The sequence below is a fragment of the Dama dama genome, chromosome 7 (assembly GCF_033118175.1).
Source record: "Dama dama isolate Ldn47 chromosome 7, ASM3311817v1, whole genome shotgun sequence".
NCBI classification, from domain to species: domain Eukaryota; kingdom Metazoa; phylum Chordata; class Mammalia; order Artiodactyla; family Cervidae; genus Dama; species Dama dama.
Window position 1 is genome coordinate 23,000,512 of NC_083687.1, and position 25,232 is coordinate 23,025,743.

General features: G+C 41.4%; 1 protein-coding gene across 1 annotated transcript in view; it reads left to right on the forward strand.

Annotated features, from left to right (window-relative positions):
* The first annotated feature begins 10,972 nt into the window (after positions 1 to 10,972).
* The window catches only part of OPN5 (opsin 5), a 32,892-nt gene continuing 18,632 nt past the window's right edge, over positions 10,973 to 25,232 (forward strand). Inside the window, exons 1-4 of the mRNA XM_061146098.1 lie at positions 10,973 to 11,102; positions 15,129 to 15,248; positions 20,113 to 20,283; positions 23,582 to 23,916. Of these exons, the coding sequence (XP_061002081.1) occupies positions 10,973 to 11,102; positions 15,129 to 15,248; positions 20,113 to 20,283; positions 23,582 to 23,916 (756 nt within the window). The remainder of the gene's footprint in view (positions 11,103 to 15,128; positions 15,249 to 20,112; positions 20,284 to 23,581; positions 23,917 to 25,232) is intronic.

Sequence of the window (25,232 nt, forward strand, 5' to 3'; positions counted from 1 at the left end):
AATCAGTGAACTAAGACTGACTGGAATGGGTGAATTTAACTCAGATGATCATTATATCTACTACTGTGGGCAAGAATCCCTTAGAAGAAATGGAGTAGTCCTCATAGCCAATGAAAGAGTCTGAAATACAGTTCTTGGGCGCCATCTCAAAAATGACAGAATGATCTCAGTTCGTTTCCAAGGCAAACCATTCAATATCATAGTAATCCAAGTCTATGCCCCAACCAGTAATGCTGAAGAAGCTGAAGATGAACAGTTCTATGAAGACCTACAATATCTTCTAGAACCAACTCCCAAAAAAGAGGTCCTTTTCATCATAGAGGACTGGAATGCAAAAGTAGGAAGTCAAGAGATACCTTGAGTAACAGGTAAGCTTGGTCTTGGAGTACAAAATGAAGCAGGGCAAAGGCTAACAGAGTTTTGCAAAGAGAACGCACTGGTGATAGCAAACACCCTCTTCCAACAACACAAGAGAAGACTCTACACATGGACATCACCAGATGGTCAATACTGAAATCAGATTGATTGTACTCTTTGCAGCCAAAGATGGAGAAGCTCTTTACAGTCAGCAAAAACAAGACTGGGCACTGACTGTGGCTCAGATCACGAACTCCTTACTGCAAAATTCAGACTTAAATGAAGAAAGTAGGGAAAACCACCAGACCATTCAGGTATGACCTAAACCAAATCCCTTATGATTATACAGTGGAAGTGACAAATAGATTCAAGGGACTAGATTTGATAGAAAGAGTGTCTGATGAACTATGGATGGAGGTTTGTGACATTGTACAGGAGGCAGTGATCAAGATCATCCCCAAGGAAAAAAAATGCAAAAAGGCAAAATGGTTGTCTGAGGAGACCTTACAAATAGCTGAGAAAAGAAAAGAAGCAAAGGCAAAGGAGAAAAGGAAAGATATATCCATCTGAATGCAGAGTTCCAAAGAATAGCAAGGAGAGATAAGAAAGCCTTCCTCAGTGATCAGTGCAAAGAAATAGAGGAAAACAATGGAATGGGAAAGACCTGACATCTCTTCAAGAAAATTAGAGATATCAATGATGGGCACAATAAAGGACAGAAATGGTATGGGCCTAACATAAGCAGGAGATACTAAGAAGAGGTGGCAAGAATACCCAGAAGAACTGTACAAAAAAGATCTTCATGACCCAGATAGCCAAGATGGTGTGATCACTCACCTAGAGCCAGACATCCTGGAATGCGAAGTCAAGTGGGCCTTAGGAAGCATCACTATGAGCAAAGCTAGTGGAGGTGATGGAATTCCAGTTGAGCTATTTCAAACCCTAAAAGATGATACTGTGAAAGTGCTGCACTCAATATGCCAGCAAATTTAGAAAACTCAGCAGTGGCTGCAGGACTGGAAAAGGTCAGTTTTCATTCCAATCCCAAAGAAGGGCAATGCCAAAGAATGTTCAAATTACTGTACAATTGCACTCATCTCACACGCTAGTAAAGTAATGCTCAAAATTCTCCAAGTCAGGCTTCAACAGTACATGAACCGTGAACTTCCAGATGTTTAAACTAGAATTAGAAAAGGTAGAGGAACCAGAGATCAAATTATCAACATCTGTTGGATCATTGAAAATGCAAGAGAGTTCCAGAAAAACATCTACTTCTGCTTTGTTGACTACTCGAAAGCCTTTGGCTGTGTGGATCACAACAAACTGTGGGAAATGCTTCAAGAGATAGGAATAGCAGACGACCTGCCCTGTCTCCTGAGAAATCTGTATGCAGGTCAAGATGCAACAGTTAGAACTGGACATGGAACAACAGACTGGTTCCAAAACAGGAAAAGAGTACGTTGAGGCTGTATATTGTCACCCTGCTTATTTAACTTATACGCAGAGCACATCATGCGAAATGCTGGGCTGGATGAAGCACAAGCTAGAATCAAGATTGCTGGGAGAAATATCAATAACCTCAGATATGCAAATGACAACAGCCTTATGGCAGAAAGCGAGAAGAACTAAACAGCATCTTAATTAAAGTGAAAGAGGAGAGTGAAAAAATTGACTTAAAACTCAACATTCAGAAAACTAAGATCATGGCAGCAAATCCCATCACTTCATGCAAATAGATGGGGAAACAATGGAAACGAGAGACTTTATTTTTGGGGGCTCCAAAATCACTGCAGATTGTGATTGTAGCCATGAAATTAAGACACTTGCTCCTTGGAAGAAAAGCTATGACCAACCTAGACAGCAGACTGAAAAACAGAGACATTACTTTGCCAACAAAGGTCCATCTAGTCAAAGTTATGGTTTTTCCAGCAATCATGTATGGATGTGAGAGTTGGCTCTAAAGAAAGCTGAGCACTGAAGAATTGATGCTTTTGAACTGTGGTGTTGGAGAAGACTCTTGAGAGTCCCTTGGACTGCAAGGAGATCCAACCAGTCAATTCTAAAGGAAATCAGTCTTGAATATTCATTGGAAGGACTGATGTTGAAGCTGAAACTCCAACACTTTGGCCACCTGATGCAAAGTACTGATTCATTTGGAAAGACTCTAAGGCTGGGAAAAATTGAAGGCAGAAGAAGGGGGTGACAGAGGATGAGACAGCTGAATGGCATTACTGACTCGACGGACATGAGTTTGAGCAAGCTCCAGGAGTTGGTGATGGGAAGCCTGGCGTGCTGCAGTCCATGGGGTCACAAAGAGTCGGACACAACTGAGTGACTGAACTGAACTGAACTGAGGGCATTCTGCTACGTGAAATAAGCCAGACAAAGACAAATACTGCATGATATCATTTATATATGGAATATTAAAGAAAGAAAAGGTCAAACAGATAGAAACAGAGAGTAGAATAGAGGTTTCCAGGGCTGAAAGCTGGGGTTGGTAAAAGGGTAAAAACTCTTAGTCATAAGATGAATAAGATCTGAACCTCTAATATATAACATGGTGACTGTAATTGAAATTTAACATTATATTGTATAATAGAAATTTACTAAGAGAATGTAAGTTAAATGTTCTCACCAAAAAAAAAAAAAAAAAGAAAAACAAACCAAAGATAAATATACAAAGTGAGGAACGTGTTAATTAACTCAATGGAAGGAAATCCTTTCAGTGGCTTCTCTTGTTGCAGATGTATGTCAAATCACCATGATATACACTTAAAATATCTTATAATTTTGTATGTCAGTTATACCTCAATAAGTCTAAAATTAAAAATGGAATCACATGATTGAAAAAGCACAATTATTGTGTTGACAGGATAGAATATTTAAAATGGAGATTATATTGGAAATTCTGGGTATATTTCTTTTTGGGACTGCTCTGAAATAGTCTTATTTTTCAGGAGGCTAGCTCAACTGGAATTCCAAAAAATGACTGTGTTTATTGACACATACCTCTTTTTTTCCTCTAAAATAAATATAATTTCTCCCCTTTGTCCATGAAAACATTTGAACACATTTGAAGCAATGTTCTGTGTGGGTTAAGTGTTTGTTCATTGATTTAGTCCACAAGTTTTTAACGCGATTCTACTAGGAGTTAAGTAGTATAACTTCTCATGAGCTGCTGAGTTTCTCTAAATCTCAGTATTCTTTTTTTTTTTTTTTCAAAGTTTATCATTTATTTTATTTTTTGGCTCTGCTGGGTCTGGATTGTTGTGTGGGCTTTTCTCTAGTTGTGGCGAGCAGGGGCTCCTCTCTGCTTCCAGTGCAAGAGCTTCTCATTGCAGTGGCTTCTCTTGTTGCAGAGCACGGACTTTAGGGTGTGTGGCCTTCAGCAGCTGCGGCTCCTGGGCTCTGGAGCACAGGCTCAATAGCTGTGATGCATGGGCTTAGTTGCTCCAAGGCATGTGGGAACTTCCTGGACCAGGGATCGAACCAGTGCCTCCTGCATTGGCAGGCAAATTCTTTACCACTGAGCCACAAAGGAAGCCCCAACCTCAGTATTCTTACTGACAAAAAATTATTGTCGTGGAGTTGTAATGGAACAAGGAATGTGGAACACTAAATACAGTTCCAGTTATGCGAAGAATATCTGATCCATGCTAGGATCCCTTAGATGCTTACTGCTGCTGCTGCTGCTAAGTCACTTCAGCCGTGTCCGACTCTGTGCGACCCCATCGACGGCAGCCCACCAGGCTCCCCCGTCCCTGGGATTCTCCAGGCCAGAACACTGGAGTGGGTTGCCATTTCCTCCTCCAATGCATGAAAGTGAAAAGTGAAAGTGAAGTCACTCAGTCGACCAGAGAGCAAAACCCTTGATTTTAATTTTGGTAAAACTTCAGAGCTGTAAACCAGCTCAGGACAAAGCATTAAGGTTTATGCTTTAAAAATTATACATGAGCTTCTCTTTTTCTATTTTTGTGCTCTTCAGGAAGTTAGGTAATCGAAGAGAGTGTGCTTTGATATTTTTTAAAAAAGCTAAGAAGACAATAAAAAGCTCTAGGATTTAATTCTTGGTCCTAAATAGTAATCTGAGATTTTAGAGTCTGGAAATAAAAAAAGCAAGCATATGGTGTCTTAAAGTACAGTCAGCAAATAGCATTATTCTAGTTTCTGATCAATATCTGGGCCCAGTAGCTGCTGCTGGGTTTTAATCAGCAATAAGTTAAGCTTCCAAAAATTGCATCTCTTCTCAATAATTCAATAAAATGAGATTATTTTTTCCAAAGATATGATTGGTCCTTTTAGCAGAGGGGTGGAGAGAGCAGGAAAGTCTAGAAAATGAGTACCTTTCACTTGATACTGTTTAAAATCAGCTGAAGGGCAGAGTAACTAGAGTTTTGGAAAGAACCAATAGGAAGACATTGCAAGATCTGAGCAACCCCAGCCCGAGAAGCCCAGGGAAAGACATTTCTTTTTGGCAGGCCCTTAAATTGGTGAGTTTTAACAAGGGGGAAAATAAATGAAGAAACAACAAATTCTAAGATGATTGTCAGGAAAATAGGACATTTGAGTCGAATGGTTAGTTAAAGGGAATGTTAAGGATGGCCGAGGATGACACAGAGACTGCGGTTCTTAATTCACTTTTAAGGGATGTCTCTCCCTCCTCTTTGGGGTTGTAAGAACTAGGAGCAAGCTAGAGCCGTTCTGTCTGACTCTTTATGGTGAATGCCACTGTGTAATTGATGAAGCGAACTGGATTTCTTTTCCCCCCTCTTGTTGAGTTTAGGGTGAAATCTATCAACTAATGCTTATCAACTTATGCTTAAAAGGCATTGCAGAAACAGAATATTGGATCAGGAATGCGACAAGGAAAAAGAGTAGAACAATGGGAGATTGCAGTAAAATTACAGTTTCGGATCTGTCTGAAGCCCTCTGAATTTCCTGCCAAAGTAACTGTGTGTCTAGCCGGTTTGTTCCTCCCATTTTCCTTTAACCCTCATGTGGCATGGCTGATTTCTTCTCAAAGGAATATGAATAGATTCAGTTGCTGAAGATTCTGCATGTGCTTCATGTTGGCCATTACTATTCCTGAGGGCAACGTGTTCACTAGGAATCTCAGCTATATGATCTGATGTGGAGAGTTGGATGAGCTCAGAGCCTGCAGGACATGGATTTGGGAAGGAAGCAGGGGGATATGTATCCCTTTTTCAAAGCCATTTTATTTTGCCCAAGTTTCTTTTTATCCTAGAGTTTGAGGGCTGGGGGGAGGAAATAAAATGTCCACTGTGAGGGTACAGACAAAAGTATTCCCCACTTGAGAAGGGTTTGAAGATCTGGAGTTCTGTCATGATGCAAGTAGGGGTCCTGAGGTTCTAGCGTCCCCTCTGGGGCTTACATTTTCCTGCATGCTCTTGAGACACTGCCTGGGTTAGGTGCTATCTTGATAATCTGCAGAGGTTTGGGCTATTTGATTGCTTCCTTAGGAAGAGATCCTAAGGTAGAGAGGATAGGAATACTCCTGGCAAAGGAAGGGGTAAATGTGCCCCATGCCAGAGTTGGACAATGTTGTCTGGTACTTGGATTGAGTAGGTGGGGACTCTTGTCCTGAGAATGAAAAGTACTGAGAACTGGGAATTAACATAGTCATTCTTATATGAAATCTGTACTGCTCCCTTTTGCCTGGGAAAAGTGGTTTGGAGAGAATGTGGGATAAATTAATTTCAAACTCATTACTCAGAAGTTCAGAAGAGGAGAGATGGTTGAAATAGGAGTTATGTGACAGCTGACAAAAAGTTAAGATAAATGATTTAAGACAGTATTAAAGCAGACTTCTATGGCTTACAATCCTCCCATTGCCTTGGATTTGTCAATTTGCTTCAAGCTGAACTGCTTGGAATAAATTGACTCGAAGGTTATTATTCTCAACAGACAACTCAGCCCCCTTTTTACATGGCTTAGGAGCTATTGAGTTGAATTGATTGCTCTCTTGCTGGTTTGGTTCTGCAGCAGAAAATAGTCTTTGCTTCCTTTTCCCGCCTTCACTTCCTCTCTTTTCCTCTATCCCTCTCTTCCTTCTCATGCTTCTTGTCTTAAGTGGGTCCAAAAAATGACTATTTTCTTCTCTAGCTTCATATTGAACCACAACAGGAAAATCTGAAGGGTGTTATGTGCATTTCTGTTTGACAGCCAACCTCAGCTGATCACTAGTTTCTTTTTGTGGCTGTGAATATTTCCCCTGTAGAGAAGGCAAGGATCTCATTAACACTTAACTCACTTATAAAGGTTACCTCTCTGGAGGCCTGGATTGGGGTTATTTGAGCTCCCACATTATTTTTTTTTTCTTGATTGCCACTTTGTTGAAGCTCTTGCAGGGTCCTTCTTTGTGTATATAAAAAATAAAAATACCATATCCTTAATACAAGGATACCAGAATCATCCAAATTGCTTCACTAGGATACAGATGTGATTTACAACATTTTAGTATGAGTATTATTACTGCTTGACACACATCAAGCTTCTGCAGCTGCTGACACAGAAAAAAACATCGCCATGAAGAGCACGGTTTATGCTTATTCAATTTACAGAACAATCAGTGAGCAAGAAGAGACTCAAGAAATGGGGAGAAAATTCCTGGGTCCTCAACCTGTGGCTGACACACATCCAGGCCAGTGCTAGGCACAGGTCAGGGGTAGAGATGTGAGTTGCTCCCTGTGTGTGGTGAGATTTCAGGGCTATGAATAGAGTCTTTTGCAGAAAAATCTCCTAACTCAGCTCCAGTGAGGCCCCTCCTTAATGACAAAGTCCCAAGGGAAGGGACTCATGGACTCAGTAGAGGCCTACCATATAACTTGTAGTTTGTAAGTGTTTATATGAATGAATGGGTGTAAAATTTTCACAAATTTCACAAATAATCTGTAACAACACCTCTATTAAACTATAGATAATACATATTATAAAAGTAACATACCCATGCTACATAATTAGAAAATGAATATATCATCAAGTGATCTCAAATAAAAAGTAGAGGAAAAATTCCTCCTAATATCACTATGCATAGTAACAATACTACCACAATTCATAATAAAAAAAATAACCCCTTGATATATATCTATTTTTTCTCTACTTTTTTTAAGAAAAGTGTTTCATAAGTCTTTGATATTTTTTTCTTCCCCACTAAATATATTGTGAACACTCTCCTATGTCAACCACATGCGTCAACTCCAATATTTTAGAGAAGAATTTGACAGGAAAGGATAGGGTGGGGGTGATGGCATAAGGCACTGTGGTTCTCTAGTGGGAAAGGCAGAGCCTGAGATTGAAGAGGACAGCAGAGAGGTGAGCACAAAGCAGGCAAAGAAAATCCCACCCCCTGGTCTTTAGTAATGGTCTCCCCGCTTACGATGAGGGGCCCCGGCTGGCTGGTCATTGGGGCTGAGCTACAAGGAAGCGTGATCTCGAGTTTTTGGCCTCTTACTGCAAAACTCCAGCCTAGTGAGGGGCACACATTTCTGGAATCAATGTGTGTGTGTATTGTTTTCATCTATAGGAATTCTTTCAAAAGTTTTTGACCAAATTCGACACTTATTTATGATAAGAATTCTCTAGAAAGTGGGCATAGAGGGAATCTACCTGAACGTATTAAAGGCCATATATGAAAAACCCATGGCAAACATTATCCTCAATAGTGAAAAACTGAAAGAATTTCCTCTAAGATCAAGGACAAGAGAAGTGTGTCCATCTGCTTTCACCACTTTGATTCAGCATAGTTTTGGAATTGAGGTTAAATTGAATCTAACCACAGACCTTTTGTCTTCTAGGCCTATTGTAGGTAAACTTTGAAGACAGTAGTAAACATGGGCCAACACCCACTTGACAATGACCTAGATAGGCCATCCATTGGACTTACAGAATTTTAAAATCTGTGCTTCCTTGCTTACATTGTATCAGGCTTAATGCTAAGAAATTTCGCCTCTAGAAGTTGAATATTGTCAATTCTTGCTGCTCTTCTCTCTTTGATGTCCTTTCCCTAACTCTTGGATGCTTCTTTGTTAACTTTCTGGATATTTCATGGCCTTCATGTTTTTTCAAGCATCACCATGTGTTACCATGTTTCCATCCTCCTTTGTGTCATAACTGATGTTACCTGTATCCCACTTATTTTCAGCTCCTCTGGCTGCTACTGGGTACCAAGTGACTCATTTCGTAAACTCCTTGATGTCAAAGATTTCATGGATGCTGACAGATTCACATCTTATTTTCTCAGATAATATATGTGCAAGCAGGCATGCTCAGTCATGTCCAATTTTTTGGGACCCCCATGGACTGTAGCCCGCCAGACTCCTCTGTCCATGGAATTTGCCAGGCAAAAATACTGGAGAGGATTGCCATTTCCTACTCCAGAGGATCTTCCCAACCCGGGGATTGAACCTGTGTCTCTTGAGTCTCCTGCACTGCCAGGTGGATTCATTACCATTGTGACATCTGAGAAGCCCCTCAGATGGTATATACCTGGAAATAAATGCAGGGTTGATAAAACCTTCAGGCAAAAAAAAAAAAAAAACAAAACCAAAAAAACCCCAAAAAACAAATAAAAACAAAAACAAAAACATAAACTTTTCAGAAGCCGGAGCAGCCCAGTAGGGAAGCCCATTTTGGGAAGAACACTTTCAGATCCTTTGTATAGGTAGCTATCTACAATGCCCATGCTACATCCTGCTTTAAACAGTGACAATTTAGCAGGTCAGAGAGAAATCTGTGGCCTAACATTCTTTGAAGATAATTCTAAGGCTGGATAAAGTTGGACAGAATTAAATCATCATCCTTGACACTGATTGATGGGGTTTACTTCCTCTTAGTAGGTGATGATTTGCCATTCTGTTTTCCCTATCTGCTAAATAGTCATTTGTAAATTCTTTCAGTTTAGACAGGAGAACTTGGGTCTGGCTCCATCTCAAGTTACCTCTTAATTTTTATTGTGAAATCATAGAGGTCAATGCTAGTAACTCAAAAAATGCTGAAAACTTTTATGGGTGATGAGGAGTGGGGATGTTTTTAGATTTTTCTACAATAAGCTGTTCTGAGAACAGTTTTAAGAAGCATTATTCACGGGCAAAAGACCATTAAGTAGCAAATGCGAGGGCGCCATAGTTTATTTTATTGCTCAAAGGAATATCCAAATATGAAAAATGTGACTAATGATGTACAATTTACTCCAAAAGGTTTTTTTATTTTTATTTTTTTAATCTTTTCATAGAATCATAAATCTGGGGCGGGGGGTTGTCTTGAGCAGTCATTTATTTTATTCTTCACTTTTAGAGAGGAGGCTTCTTTTGCAACTCTGGCATCTTCCCTGGAATATCAGACTTTTCACAGAAGCATTTGCACTGTTATGTGGTATTTCTACAGCAAGCAGTGGATTTAGAGAATGGATTGGAAGGGCTGGGGGTGGGCAATAATGGAGTTGGTTTCTGCTTTAAGAAACTTGAAACTCAAATCTGCCTGTGGATGAGTCTAGTGTTGTTCCTGTTTAATTACTCAGTCGTGTCTGACTCTTTGTGACCCCACGTACTGTAGCCCGCCAGGCTCCTCTGTCCATGGGATTTTCCAGGCAAGAATACTGAAGTGCATTGCCATTTCCTTCTCCAGGAGATCATCCCAACCCAGGGATTGAACCCGGGTCTCCTGTACTGGCAGGCTGATTCTTTATCACTGCACCAATTACAGCCAAAATAGAACTCATTTCTAAATGGTCTAATGTTGAAAGATACTTTGTTTTTTAATAACTCAGCTTTAAATTTTATTACTTTGTAAAATGTTTTTTTCTGTTTCTTTCCTGACAATCTTTTAGTTCTTAACTTCATTTAGTGAAGATTCTATGTCTTTTTGTACTCAATGCTCTAATAATTAATGACTATTTTTTCTTTTAGAAAAATTCTGAAGCTCACTGAACATATAACTGACAGAGATGCTCCTCTGGGCAATTTGGATAAATAAAAACCCACTATACTCTGGCAAATTAAAACATTTTATATATCGATAGTATTTTAATAAATATCTCACATGTTTGTGTGTGTGTGTGTATATCCATACAACATCTTTTCTTGGCTCAGACCTTTGCAAAAATTGTGAGAAGCAACCTTACGTGGAAGCCTGGAAGGGAAGGGGGTTTCAAGGAGAATGGATACTAAATGTTTGGCTGAGTCCTTTTGCTGTCCATCTGAAACTATCACAACATTATTAATCGGCTATACTCTAATATAAAGTTAAAAGTTTAAAAGTTAAAAGAAATAGTGAGAAGCAGTAAAATGGATGAGATTTGGCCTTCAGCCTCTTATTCACCCAAGGAGGGTGTGAAGTGGCACAAACTGGGTGAAGGTGGGAATGAAATAGCATACACTTGGATAATCTACACACCGGAGAATTGAATATTGACAAGTGTGGATAGTGGAAGAAAAACGCTCAGGTGTTCACCAGTTATTAGAGACTCAAGCATGACCCTGCGAATTTGATTTTCATTGTAAAGCTGGGGGCACGGCCGTGGGATGGGTCGGGCGGGCTTCTTCTGGGCTGTTGTGACCCGCGCGCGTCTGCCTTTCAGACCGCGGCGCTGGAGGAGAGCATGGCTTTGAACCACACGGCCCCGCCCCCGGACGAGCGCCGGCCGCCTTATCGTCGCGATGGGGATCCTTTTGCTTCCAAGCTTTCCTGGGAAGCGGATTTAGTGGCTGGCTTTTACTTAACAATCATTGGTAAGTTTCCTTGTTTTTTTCTCGTACAAAGGCTGCATCTAGAAAATTCATAGGCTGCTATGTTGACTTTGCACAAAGATGCCAACACTTATGTGAATATTTTGAGATGAAGAGTGGGAGGAAGCAGGAAAAACGGGTGGCATCTGGCCTTTATATGTTTCATAGAAATGACTCCATTATCTTTATTATTAGGGATAAATATTCCCTCGATAATCAAAGAAGATTTACAGCAAAATAATTTATCTTGAGACTATTTCATTTTGATTGCTTTGGTAGTAGGTTTGTCTACCGAATAATAAAATTAATGATAAGGAGATCTTATTTAAAATAGAGTGCTTTTATTTTTTGAGAAATGTTCTTGATATGATGATAAGAGTATAGGCTCAGAATGGACCTTAGAACGCATCTAGTTTAGCCTCTGTTTTTTGTCACAGAGGGAACTCTATCCCAATGCTGCCATCAGGAGGGTCACACTGAGTTTGCTTCACCTAAAGTCAAGTCCGGCCATAGTAGCATCACCAAGTGATTTTGGTGAGAGTTGAAAAAATGTCTGAATGACAAGTGGAAATCAGTCTAGGGTCTAAAGTTTTTGTGCCTGATCCACAACATAGTACGTCTTCTTCCTGGCTTTGGTATCCAGTTTGGTGGCCACGAAGTACTTGTGACTTCTCCAAATTGAGATGTGTGTAGTGTAAATAGAAATCAGATACCATAAAACACAGGGCCAGAAAGAATAATGTAAAATAGCTCATTAATAGTTTTAAACAATTGGCTACAGGTGGTGCTAGTGGTAAAGAACCGGCCTTTCAATGCAGGAGACCCAGAGACGCCGGTTCGATCCCTGGTTTGGGAAGATCCCCTGGAGGAGAGCATGGCAATCCACTCCAGTATTTTTGCCCGGAAAACCCCATCGACAGAGGAGCCTGGCGGGCCACTATCTATAGGGTCGTACAGAGTTGAGCACAACTAAAGTGACTTAGCATTGCACACACAGCTAACCCACTAGGTTAAATAAGTGTATTTTTCAAATAAATAGTAATATTTTTATTTTGCTTAATATGACTACCAGAAAAAAATTAAATATGTATGTGACTCATATTTCTGGTTTCCATTATATTTCTATTGGACAGCACCAGTCTAGGTAATTAGATTCAACCGTAATATTTCTCTTACATTTAAAATCATTGTTTTAAATCTGGGTAACCAGCATGCAGGTGGGTTACGTCTTTAGGTGTGTCTGCCTTTGATCTTTTCACATGTTGGGTTAAGCTTTCTCGATTTCTTTCTTTCTCTCCTTCTCCCTCCTTCCCTCCTCCCATTTCTCTTTCTCATCTACTTATTACTGGCTAAGACTTTCATTTAACCTCCTGAAATTAGCCAAACTCATTAGAAAAGTCTGGAGACCCCTCTATGGTCAGTGCTTGAGGAAAAGGAATGAATGAAATTGAATTAGAAATTCTACTGCAAAGGGTTTTCCTGAGTCCTTGGCTTTGTTATTAGTTATGATCATACTGACTTAAATTCTGCTTCCTATAAATGGACCTCCACATCCTTTCAAACACAGCTGCATGGGCAAAGTGCCCATTCTTTGCCACTGTTTATGTTGCTGGAAAAACTACAGTGAACGTAATGGGCTGCTCTCTGCCCACACAGAGACTCTGGTAGTAAAATCCACATTGCATTTTTATTAAACGGAAGTACCTTCAGTGATCAGAGAAGACAGAAAAATAGACATCTTAAAAATAGAATTTGTCTCAATCAGTTGTGAGGAATGAATTACAAAGTAGCATCTGTAACCTGACAGATTTCTCCAGATGACACAAAATAGAGAGGATGATTAGGGGTCTGAAGGACAATCTACTGTAATATTCAAGTGGGAGTGCTGAGGAGGCGCCAGGAAAAGAGGTCCCAAAAGAATCCGGGAACAAAGGGAGCCTCAGATGAGTCAGGGAGTCGAAGGTGGGACCAGACGTGTGTTCCAGAGTCGCTGTTCAGGGTGTGGCCAGATTCAGCTGGAGGGGAGGGGAGGCTGGACTCATCCTTGACCCGGTTTGGGGCTCGGTTCTGTGTCTGATTCACCCACTTCTAGCACAAGTGTAAGGATATGCCGGATTCTTTTAAGGAACCAGTGGAGTGACATTCTTGTGAAATACTAGAAATCGTAAGGAAAACTGGAAGATGAAAAAAATAGTGTGTTTGGAATAGAGGAGAAATAAACAAGAGACCCATTCCATCCTCTGCTCTTTTACTGGAAACACTTGTTCATCAAGGGTCTATGTACAAGATCTAACATTTTTGTATTCATAGGAAGAATCAGGATTGTCATCATCAAAAAAGTCCCCCCTTGCTTTAGCTTTTACCTTCTTCATCTTCTTCTCCTTTAACTCTCATTAAAAATAAGCTTGTGTTCTGTTAATACTCCCCTTTGGGAGATTGCCTGTGAGAATAATCTATATGTAGCTCATAGAGTTGACTATTTTTTAATAAGCTTTGGGCACTGGGTGAAGCCTTATGAATCAGTAGTAAAAATAATTTAAGAAAAGAAAAGTAAGAAATTCAGTATTCTCAAAAGAGAAGAAAAAGACATAGGATGTTTAAATGATCTTTGTGTATCAAATGCGCATGCATAGTTACTGCTTTTAATCTTTTTGGATACAAAGTAGAAGCCACGTGTTTATAATTTTTCCAGCCATGTTTTCACTTTTTAATTTCCCAGTGTGCCTTGCTAGGTGGTTCCCTTTAATGAGACCTGGGTTTCATTTCAGTTGGTTTGCTCTAGAATCTCCACAATCTCTTCTATTTTTTGCCTCTTCTGTCTTAAGAAAGCTAAAGAGGTTTTAATGGACCACAAGGCCGCTCTGACTCCTGGAATTCACAGTTTCCTAAGAGCACAATGCAGTTAGCGCCTGCTGGTTTTACAGCATCAGCTGAAACACCCAGCTGTGAAACGCACGGCTGCCCCTCGAATGAATTGTGGTGGAGAAGTAGAAGTTAAGATAGAAAAATCTGGGTTTCTCCTGTTAATACTCTCCTTATTCCTTACTACTAAAGGCAGCTGTACCAGATTCTCATTTATACACAGCTATGAAGCAAGAATTCCTGAAGAAATCTACTCTACATGTTAAGCTATGGAAGTAGGTGTATTCTTTTCTTCACTAAAGTCAGCAGGGATTGGGTCTTTTTGGATTTAAACTGGGTTTGCAAGAGCTTTTGAACAGTTATCATTGTAATGCCAAAGCTGATCAGTCATTAATAAAAGGATATTACAAAGTGGGAACACACTGATACCATTGTTGGTAGGTTGGTGGGTTGACGGCCACCTTCTCTCCCTTTGGTGGGAGGGGGAGAGCACATGTTACCAATTGTCACCCACTTCCCCTCCATGCCTAGTCCAGTAGCAGTGGCAGACACCCTACGTCCATGTCCACAGGATGCAGAAAGCCCTGGATGTGTCTCCAGGAGATGAACCTTGTCCTTGCAGGGGGCCATGCCAACCTAATCTGGCCTCTGCCACTCCTGAATGCCAGTTCCCCCTCAGGAGTCCACAAGGAGAGTGAAAGCACCTCAGTTTGTTTGGGTCACTTCGTCTTCAGAATTTACTGATAGCCAAGGGGTTCACCCTTCTCATCAGAGGGAAGGAGTTTTTTTTCTATAAAGCCAGTACTCTAAAGATGGCTAAGGAGATGCTCCATCCTGGGGGCTAGTACAAGTACTGACTCTTGTACTAGTACTGAGGGGGATTCCCTCACCCTCCTGAGCTTCACTGGGAAATCAGTGGTTCCTTTTTCTGGGTAAGTGCAGTTTAATAACCCCTGACTCCTATCCTTTTTGGAGGCAACCCATCCCTCGCCTGTCACTCACACCTCATGCTTTTTATTTCATCTTCTTAACTTAGATTTTTATTTAGAGTCCTCTCACTACCCTCTTAAATCAATGGTGTCCGTTTTTGAAATTGAGAAGTGTTTCATATCCGAGGGAGCTCTAAATCCGAGTCTTAACGATGGAAATTTCTATTTTTCCTTGTAGGGATTCTGTCCACGTTTGGAAATGGGTATGTCCTTTATATGTCTTCTAGACGAAAAAAGAAGCTGAGACCTGCGGAAATAATGACTGTCAATTTAGCAATCTGTGATCTGGGGATTTCAGGTAACACTGCCATGCTGTTTCTTCTTTGAGGGTTTCAGTGCCCAGTTATAAAGTCCTCACTGGCTCACAGATCACCCTACCCTGAGCTTCTTTTGCTTTTTTCTTCACAAATCATCTTTGCAGAATTCGTGGTAAGTCAGCGGAGTGTTGTCTGGCTATAGAGATTGTCCATTTAGTGTGTATCGAGTCCTTTCAATGTGCCAGGTGTATAGATGCTGAGGATACAATTTGAAATGATACATGATGCTTCAGATACCTCATCGTATATGGGGCTAAACGATTCCAAAAACAAACTTACAGACAGGCTGTAGATCACTGTTTTGAGCTCAGTCACATCCTTCCCATGCTTATGGAAGTCTGTGAAGCATCAAGCGAGTAAGGTCTTAGGCTAAAAGATGAATCTGAGAGGTGAGTCTAGGTCTAGGAAGGAGGGAGGGCTGCCCTTGTAATGACATGCTTAAGTGTGGCTTAGGGACTGATCGCAAGTATAGGAAACTTTTAGTTCAATAGCACTTGAATTTGGCTGCACAAAAATATCACCTGGGGAACTTACAACAAGAACAACAGCTTACGGCTGAGTTTCATACCCAGAAATTTTGATTTAATTGGTTGAGAATGTTACTCGGAGATCAGGCTATTTAGGATTAGAAAATTAAAGCTTCCAGGTAAATTTGTTGTGCAGCCAAAAATTTTGAACCCCTGGTTTATTTCTTCCTTTTCTGGCCTCTCTGATTACCCAGCAAGGAGGAACTGGAATACAATTTGTCTTTAACTGTAATTCATTTTTACAAATATGAATGGTTTGGGGGTAAGTCACCTCCTTTTGGGTTCATCTATACAATCCCAGTGTTGGCTAGATACACACAAATATGTCTTTGGATCCCTATTCTCTGCTATGTAGCATGTGGTCTTAAGTTACTAGAATTGGGGAAACTGAGTTTGAATAGCACGCATCAACTCGTCTTTCCACCAGAAATATTTTAGCAGTTTCCCATCTAAGCATCCTTAAAAAAAATATTTCCTGGTATTTGTTTCTCTCTTCATAAGTAGATCTTTCTGCTACTGCCAATCTTTAAAAACAGGGCTCAGTGGTAAGTGTTGATCCATTGAGTTACTATTTATCACACAGCAGTGGATGTACTGCCTTCTTACTGAGTTTGGATGATCTTGGTTATTTGGGAAGACTTTTCTCAGCATGGACAGGCTGAAATATCGTCAGCTCTTTGGGAAATACACATGCATACTAAGAGGAGCATGACAGACCCGGCCCCTATCTGTGAAAATAATTTGAGATGCGCCTGGGGGTGATTTGCGACGCTGCAAAATGAGTGCCGTTTTCCATTTGGACACACGATGGCGGTGTCGCAACATGAATAATGGCGCTCCCGCTCGGCTCACCATGCTGCCCCCTAGAGGTTCTCTCTGGTACTGAACATAAAATGCTTGACAACCCTGCCAGTTCAGCCACATCCTTCACGTGTAGCGGACAGAAGCTTACAGTTGAATTAGACTAGTCTGGGGCTTCCCGGGTGGTTCAATGGGTAAAGAATCTGCCAGAAGTGCAGGAGACGCAGGTTCAATCCCTGGGTAGGGAAGATCCCCTGGAGAAGGGCATGGCAACCCACTCAAGTGCTTTTGCCTGGAGAATCCCATGGACAGAGGAAGCTGGTTGGCAACAGTCCACAGGGTCCCAAAGAGTTAGTCATGACTGAAGCGACTGGGTGCACACAGCACGCATAATTAGCCGGGTCCATTGAAAATGCTTTCAACCAAGCAGGTCTGCTCTAGGATTGTATAAACCACCTGCTCTGCATCTATCTTAGAGTAGTTCACCAGGAATCCTTTTCTTCCATGGGTTAGTTTTCTCTGATCAACTCAGACCATTCTTTCCAACCTCTGGATCTCTGTCTCTCTTTTAATTTAATTAATTTATTTTTGGCTGTGCTGGGTCTTCCTTGCTGTGTGAGCTTTCTCTAGTTGCAGTGAGCAGGAGTTGCTCTCTAGTTGTGGTGCACAGGCTTCTCGTTGCAGTGGTTTTTCTTGTTGCAGAGCATGGCCCCAAGAGTCGGCCTCAAGAGCAGAGGCTCAGTAGTTGCAACACATTGGCTGCTCTGAGGCATGTGGGATCTTCCCGGATCAGGGATTGAACCTGTGTCTCCTGCATCGGCAGGCAGATTCTTTACCACTGAGCCACCAGGGAAGCCCTGGATATCTCTCAAATACATTTTTTCCTTTCAATAAATCTTAAAAATGTTTATTTTTTTAAAAAATGTTTATGTCTTTTAAATTTTTTCCCTTGCTTTAATATATTCATTATAAGCACCTTGAAAAACACATTAGATGTGTTTCATCTACACAACTAATATTTGTTGTTTAAATATCAATGGCTCTCAATCATGAATATGTATCACGATCACCTGGGGAGATAAAAACATACTGTGATGGCCTAGCTTTCTTGAGATAAATTAAATCAGATTATTTGGGGGTTGGAACTCTGGACATTGATATTTAAAATTAAGCAAAGCAAAACAAAACAAAAAAATCCTCCAGTGATTTTAATGTGCAGTTGGGTTTAGGGAGAGGCATTTCCAAAACATTCATCAGACCCCTTTGGCATGGACTTCCCTGGTGATCCAATGGTTGAAAATATGCCTGCTTACACAGAGGACATGGGTTCGCTCCCTGGTCTGGGAAGATTCTACATGCCTTGGGGCAACTAAGCCCAAGTGCTACAATTACTGAGCTCCGTGAGCTCTAGAGCCTGCCATGGCAATGAGAAGCCTGAGCACCACAGTTAGAGAGTAGCTCCCACTCCCTGCAACTAGAAAAAGCCCGCACACAGCAGCAAAGACCCAGTGCAGTCAAAAATAAATAAACAAATAAATAAAAATTAAAAAAATGCTTTGACATCCCAAAGGTTCTAGATGACATCCCAGAGGTTTGTTAAAGGCTCTACTCTAGATAGAGGCCTAACATACCTTTTTTGCTGGTGGATCCCAGGCACAACAGACACAACTATACTCCTTCAAGTCACTGTCAATTGCCTTTTCTGTCTGCCTTTAGCACCACCCAGCAGACCCTCAGCTCAAGCTCTGAGTCTGCTGTCTTCCCTGCCTAGAATGTTTTCCCTCTAAATGTTTGCTCGAGTTCTGGGCCACTGATTTAACATCCACCTACACCTCACATTCACAGAGAGGTCTTCTCTGATCTTTGAAAACAGCAAATTCTGTCTCTCTCCTTCCTCTGTTTCATTTTTCTTCCCGCCTCTCATCATGAGCCATCATTCCATCATATCATATCTTATAAGTTATTGTTTGGTCTCCTCTGTTAAAAATGAATCTGTTAATCTTGATCTCCACATTGTCCTCTAGCACCGTTTACTTAATGAGCATTAAATAATTATTTTGTTGAACAAAACAATACCTCTTTTACATTGGGTTTCCCTACTGACAATGGAGTGTAGACCCAATAGGTTTAGAAAGCTCTGAGATGAAGATGCTCAGTCTAGTTAGTTGGAGTATGGCACTGGCTGTGTAGACAGCTAGAGGTGATGCGTGTCTAGCTTATAAAAGCACCCAATAAAGAGGAGTTACTTGATTGAACTAACAGTGTACCAAGCGAGGGCACAGCATGGAAGGGGCCAGCATTTGCAGGCTGTGAATGTCAGTTACTTGGGTTTTCTAATGCATGAAGGTTGGGGAACTCTCTTTATATATATATATATATATTTTTTTTTTTTTTTTTTCGTTTATTTTTATTAGTTGGAGGCTAATTACTTTACAATATTGTAGTGGTTTTTGCCATACATTGACATGAATCAGCCACGGATTTACATGTGTTCCCCATCCCGATCCCCCCTCCCGCCTCCCTCTCCCTTCCATCCCTCTGGGTCTTCCCAGTGCACCAGCCCTGAGCACTTGTCTCATGCATCCAACCTGGGCTGGCGATCTGTTTCACCCTTGATAGTATACTTGTTTCAATGCCATTCTCTCAGAATATCCCACCCTCGCCTTCTCCCACCGAGTCCAAAAGTCTGTTCTGTACATCTGTGTCTCTTTTTCTGTTTTGCATATAGGGTTATTGTTACTATCTTTCTAAATTCCATATATATGTGTTAGTATACTGTATTGGTCTTTATCTTTCTAGCTTACTTCACTCTGTATAATGGGCTCCAGTTTCATCCATCTCATTAGAACTGATTCAAATGAATTCTTTTTAATGGCTGAGTAATATTCCATTGTGTATAGGTACCACAGCTTCCTTATCCATTCGTCTGCTGATGGGCATCTAGGTTGCTTCCATGTCCTGGCTATTATAAACAGTGCTATGATGAACATTGGGGTATACGTGTCTCTTTCAGATCTGGTTTCCTCAGTGTGTATGCCCAGGAGTGGGATTGCTGGGTCATATGGCAGTTCTATTTCCAATTTTTTAAGGACTCTCCACACTGTTCTCCATAGTGGCTGTACTAGTTTGCATTCCCACCAACAGTGTAAGAGGTGGGGAACCCTCTTTTGATAGATGGATCAGATACAGGCATTGGAAAGCTTCCTCAGCTGTTCTCTTTGGGGTGAGGGTGGGGTGGGGGATGGAATACATAGCTGGATAAGGAGGGTGCAAGGTGTGAATTAAAATAGAAGACTACTTTCTAGAAAGTAACAAACGAAACAAGCTGATGAAGGCTGGAGGGATAAATAGTTTAAGTCCTAGAGATCTGGGTCTGGTTGTAAACAAATTGGACCTAACGTTTCCCAATATAGCTTTCCCTCTTGTCTGCCTGGGATAAGACTCGACAGTGAGTTGGGTGGGCGGGGTAGAGTTGAACCGGAGGGAACGTCCCTTGACAAGTCACTTGGCGCTCTAGTTGTAGGCAAACCGTTCACCATCATCTCTTGCTTCTGTCATCGCTGGGTGTTCGGCTGGATTGGCTGCCGCTGGTATGGATGGGCTGGATTTTTCTTTGGCTGTGGAAGTCTTATCACTATGACTGCTGTCAGCCTGGACCGATACCTGAAAATCTGCTATTTATCATATGGTAAGTAGGAAGGTTTCTATTCCCTGAGAGTCGAATCTAGGTGGATTGTCAGAGTGGTCCATGTTTTACCCAGAGATAATAAACAAAGATTATGAATACACTCAAGAGACCAGGAGTATTTCTACTCATAGCCTATCTTGTTCTAACTTACACTTAAAGACTTGAACCTGTGTCCATGTAGGTTTCTTTCAATACTATTTTTTTGTAGGAATGTCTGGTGTTTCTCTACGATGCTTTTATGAAAGTATCATTTCTTTGTATAAAGTGTGTAAGCTGTGTTATGTCATGTAAGCAAAAGAAATAAAATGCGTTGAAAGGATATTGGGTCCAAGATGTTTTAGCTGTTTCCCCAAGTAGTAAGTATAATTATATGGAAAGATTTTTCTGATTCTCCTTTAGCACTCAGGCTCCCTGTGGCTGCAGAGATGAGGAATTCTCCTCCAGGTTAGAGAGCCAAGCCTGCAGGAAAGGACACACATACGAAATACCAGCCAACATTCTTTTTGTGGTCTTGGTATGTAGAAAGACCAGTGGGTAAGAATATTGGTCAGGGGTGAGGCAGCCATAAACACACTTTCAGAGGCTAGTGATCTGATTTTAATGATAAGACCATACTACATGGGAAAGATAAATTTTTCATACTTTGGCTTCTTGGGCTTCTGGAAAAAATTATTGAACCCATAAGAGATGCATTTGGCCCTTTAAATTTAATATTGAGAGCTAGGTGCAACCAGAAATTGATACTGGTTCACGCTACACTGCCTTGTTCATCAGTCTCAATCAGCTTGGTGATTGTGACCATGGAGACAGATCATGGCCTGGGGCCCAAAATGGGAAAGATCAAGTTGATGTGACACTCTCAATGGGGTAGAATTTTTCTTTATATTTTAAAAGTTTACAATCCTAAATTAAAAACAAAATATACAGGAGGTGGGGGTGGGGGATAGGGTCATGGTCCAACGTGTGCACCATCCAGCACTCATCTTTAGGAAAAATTTTGCATCACTTTTTCTAACAGTTTAAAATCTGCAATAGAAATAACTGGAATCAAAAATGCCAATAAAATACAAAAAAATACAATTACACCTATTCTGGATGATATCAGAGTCAGTTTTTTTCTATAAACTTATTTTTGATCGTATCAAGTAAACTTTAAATATACCTATAGATTTTACAGATGAAGAGGCAAAAAGTTCAATTTCCTGAAGATATTTGAGGAATACTAAACCTCAATGTCTCTGCTTTTTAGATATTTTCTTGACTTTAGGCTTCAGGTCCAATATAGAGATAATGTTGCTCACCACCCCCCAGAATCACTGCAGGGCACAACTCCCATGGGAACTGTATATGCTTTCCAGCTTCTTCTAAGATTGATTCTCGATAGTCTGGTTTCATCATTTGATTTGTTGCACAATTAAACCCTCCACACGGTACCATGGAATGTTGGAATTAGAAGGTCGCTTGGGGCCATGTACCCCATGCAATGGGATAAAGTGTTTTAAGGCATCCCTGACAGGCAGCCACCTGGCCTCTTCTTGAGTAATTCCAGTGACCAGTGACGGGGAGCTTACTATTGCACAAGGCAGCCCATTCTCTGATTGGTCTGCTCTGGTTGTTACAATGTTATTCCTTATATTGAGACAAAACTGCTTCCCAGTAACCTCCACCCATTGGTCCTAGTTCTGACTGCTGGAGCATCACAGAACCAATCTACTAATCTACTCCCTCCTGTATTGACAGCCTTTCACCATAACCGAATGTAAGTATAAAACACCTCACCAAGCAACCCTCACCGTAAATGCTTCTACATATGCTTATGCACGTTCCTGTAAATTTATATAATTATCCGTGCCAATGTTTTCTGCGTTATAATGGATAACCAAGCACTGACAGATATCGTGGCTACCTGATTGTTACTCCTATCTGGTGGGACCATGAGATTTGCATTTTATGATGATGTCTATTTGAAAAAAAAAAAAAAAAAAGAGACCAAGGAAACCATCTGTTACGTTTCTTGTTAGTGCCAAATGAAACAAACACAGGAGTGAATATTCATGTCAATGTAGTCCTTCATAGTTTGCAAAGGAGACCTGACATGGTTCATTTCACCCTTCTTGAAATCTGTAAGCAGTAGATTTTTATTTCTTCCATTTTACTGCTAAGAACACTGACGTCTGGAAAGGTTACGTGAAGCGGGTCAAATACTAGAAATGAGAAGGATTAGGCCCTTCTGATTTTCCCAGACCTCACGTGACGCTAAGCAGAGTCTGTGCTGAAGAAATCATTTGGCTTTTATTAAATATGATTTGATATTTCTTCTCTACTACCAAAACCCAGGGCAGGTAAGAGTCACCTCTCTGGCTCTTTGGGTTCCAGGCAATAAATGGGGTGGAGGTAACTTCCTGTAGAGGCTGAAGCCCTAGAGCAGGCTGACCTGTCTTTGGTGGTGGTATTGAACTTTGTAAAATGATCACTAGTGTTTTACAGCTTTCCTTAACTGACTGCACTGTTTCTGCCTCTTGGAATTCTCTTTTGGCTAATGGAAACCAGTGCTGAAGCATGGAGTTTTTTTTTTTTTTTTTTTCCTTGTTTTTCTGAAAATATTTTCACAGAATTACTTTTGCAGAGCATGGTATGTTCTACCTAGGTTCCCCACTTCTCCACCTTTGGCTGTGAGTGTGGCTGTTGTGTTAATAACATTGGAAGAGTCAAAACCTGCTCTCACCCGACCCTTACCACATCACCCCACGCAGTCATGACCCTGGCATCCACCCCCACTCCTCAAGTTCTTAGGTGAGAGGCACACAAGCTTTTTGGAAGAAGGATAATTTAAAGACACGAGCAGTGTCTTCTCATTTCTCCCCCAAAGGACTCTACATCTGATGAACCCTTAACACATGCTTTTTTGGGGCTCCATTTGTATATTCTACCAGTTAGCCTCTTATCCTGGATAGGATCTCCAAGGTCATTCTGGATATCTTCCACCGTCTTCAGCATCCTCTCATCTTTTTACTGCCACGTCTCCCCAGCTTTTGTCACGTTCCCCCTCCCAAGGCTCCCAGACGCCTAGAGAAAACCTTCCCTGTGAAATCACTTCCGGTGTTATTCTCTTGGAAAAAGAGCCCAAGCTCTGAAACTCTCCATCCCTCCACCCAACTCTCCCTCCGGCTTTGGTTACTGACCACGTCTCCCAGAATCCAATGGATCAACTCTTTGGATGTGGAATTTGACCTGTCGAGGGGAGGTGTCTGGGTGGAGGGCAGATTACATCCTGGTAATGCTCTTCTTCCACCTCCAGGGGTTTGGCTGAAAAGAAAGCACGCCTACATCTGCCTGGCAGTCATCTGGGCCTATGCTGCCTTCTGGACCACCATGCCCTTGGTAGGTCTGGGGGACTACGCGCCTGAGCCCTTCGGAACTTCCTGCACCCTGGACTGGTGGCTGGCCCAGGCCTCAGTAGGGGGCCAGATTTTCATCCTGAACATCCTCTTCTTCTGCCTCTTGCTCCCAACGGCTGTGATCGTGTTCTCCTACGTGAAGATCATTGCCAAGGTTAAGTCCTCGTCCAAAGAAGTAGCTCATTTTGACAGTCGGATCCATAGCAGCCATGTGCTAGAAGTGAAATTGACCAAGGTAACTGCAGTCGTAATTTATAGACATGTTCTGTAATCAACTAAAACTTCACAGGGTGAAGAAGCTGGGGAATGCTGAAGACTGGGAGAACTTCAAATGCCCTCTGTTTATGTCCTTCTGAACTTGGTTTTTATGTATTTAAACCTTTGTAGTATCCCTTCTGTCTCTATCTCAGTCTCATTTACACACACACACACTTTTAATATCTACCAAATTTATACAATGGATCTACTGGGGGCTTCCCTTGTGGCTCAGATGGTAAAGCATCTGCCTGCAATGTGGGAGACCCGGGTTCAATCCCTGGGTCAGGAAGATCCCCTGGAGAAGGAAATGGCAACCCACTCCAGTACTCCTGCCTGAAAAATTTCATGGACTGAGGAGCCTGGTAGGCTACAGTCCATGGGGTCGCAAAGAGTTGGACACGACTGAGCAACTTCACTTTCACTTCACTTCACTGGGGGCTTATTTCCTCTATTGAATAGGATATTATTGATTTTTAAACATTATTTCACCAATAAGAATAATAACTTTTATGACTCTTAAAATGCCTCACAGTATTTAATGTTTTGTATGGACTTTGGAGGAGGGCATGGCAACCCACTCTAGTATTCTTGCCTGGAGAATCCCATGGATAGAGGAGCCTGGCGGGCTACAGTCCATGGGGTCACAAAGAGTCGGACATGACTGAAGTGGCTGAGCATGCATGCACATGTGGACTCTGATGGGTGTGACTATGGACATCCCTTATTTATACGGTAACAGCTTGCTGTGTCTGCCTTCCTATGGGTTCTTCACACAAGAGGAGTTTCTGCAGCATTGAGTCCCTTGACAAATGCTAGTCTCAGAGTCGGCAGTCCTGCAAATATTAGTGTTAGTTGCTCAGTCGTGTCCAACTCTTTGCAACCCTATGGATGTAGCCCACCAAGGCTCCTCTGTCCATGGAATTTCCCAGGCAAGAATGGGTAGCCATTCCCTTCTCCAGAGGATCTTCCCCACCCAGGGATCTAACCCGGGTCTCCTGCATTGCAGGCAGATTCTTTACTGTCTGGGCCATCAGATATTGTGGTGCTCTGTAAAAGAGCAGACAATTTGAAAACAGACACGGGTTTGGATTTTTTGCAAGGCTTGTGACCCAGAGGTAGATACTTGGAATCTCGTGTACCAGGAATGGTAACGTCTGTTTCTCTGGGTTGTGGTGGGAATTCAATGAAATAAGCATATTATCTTGTCATCTAGTGTGTAGATGATGGTAAAGAAACCATTGGTTGGTTGGTGTAGTTGCTAAGTTGTGTCCGACTCTTTAGTGATCTCATGGA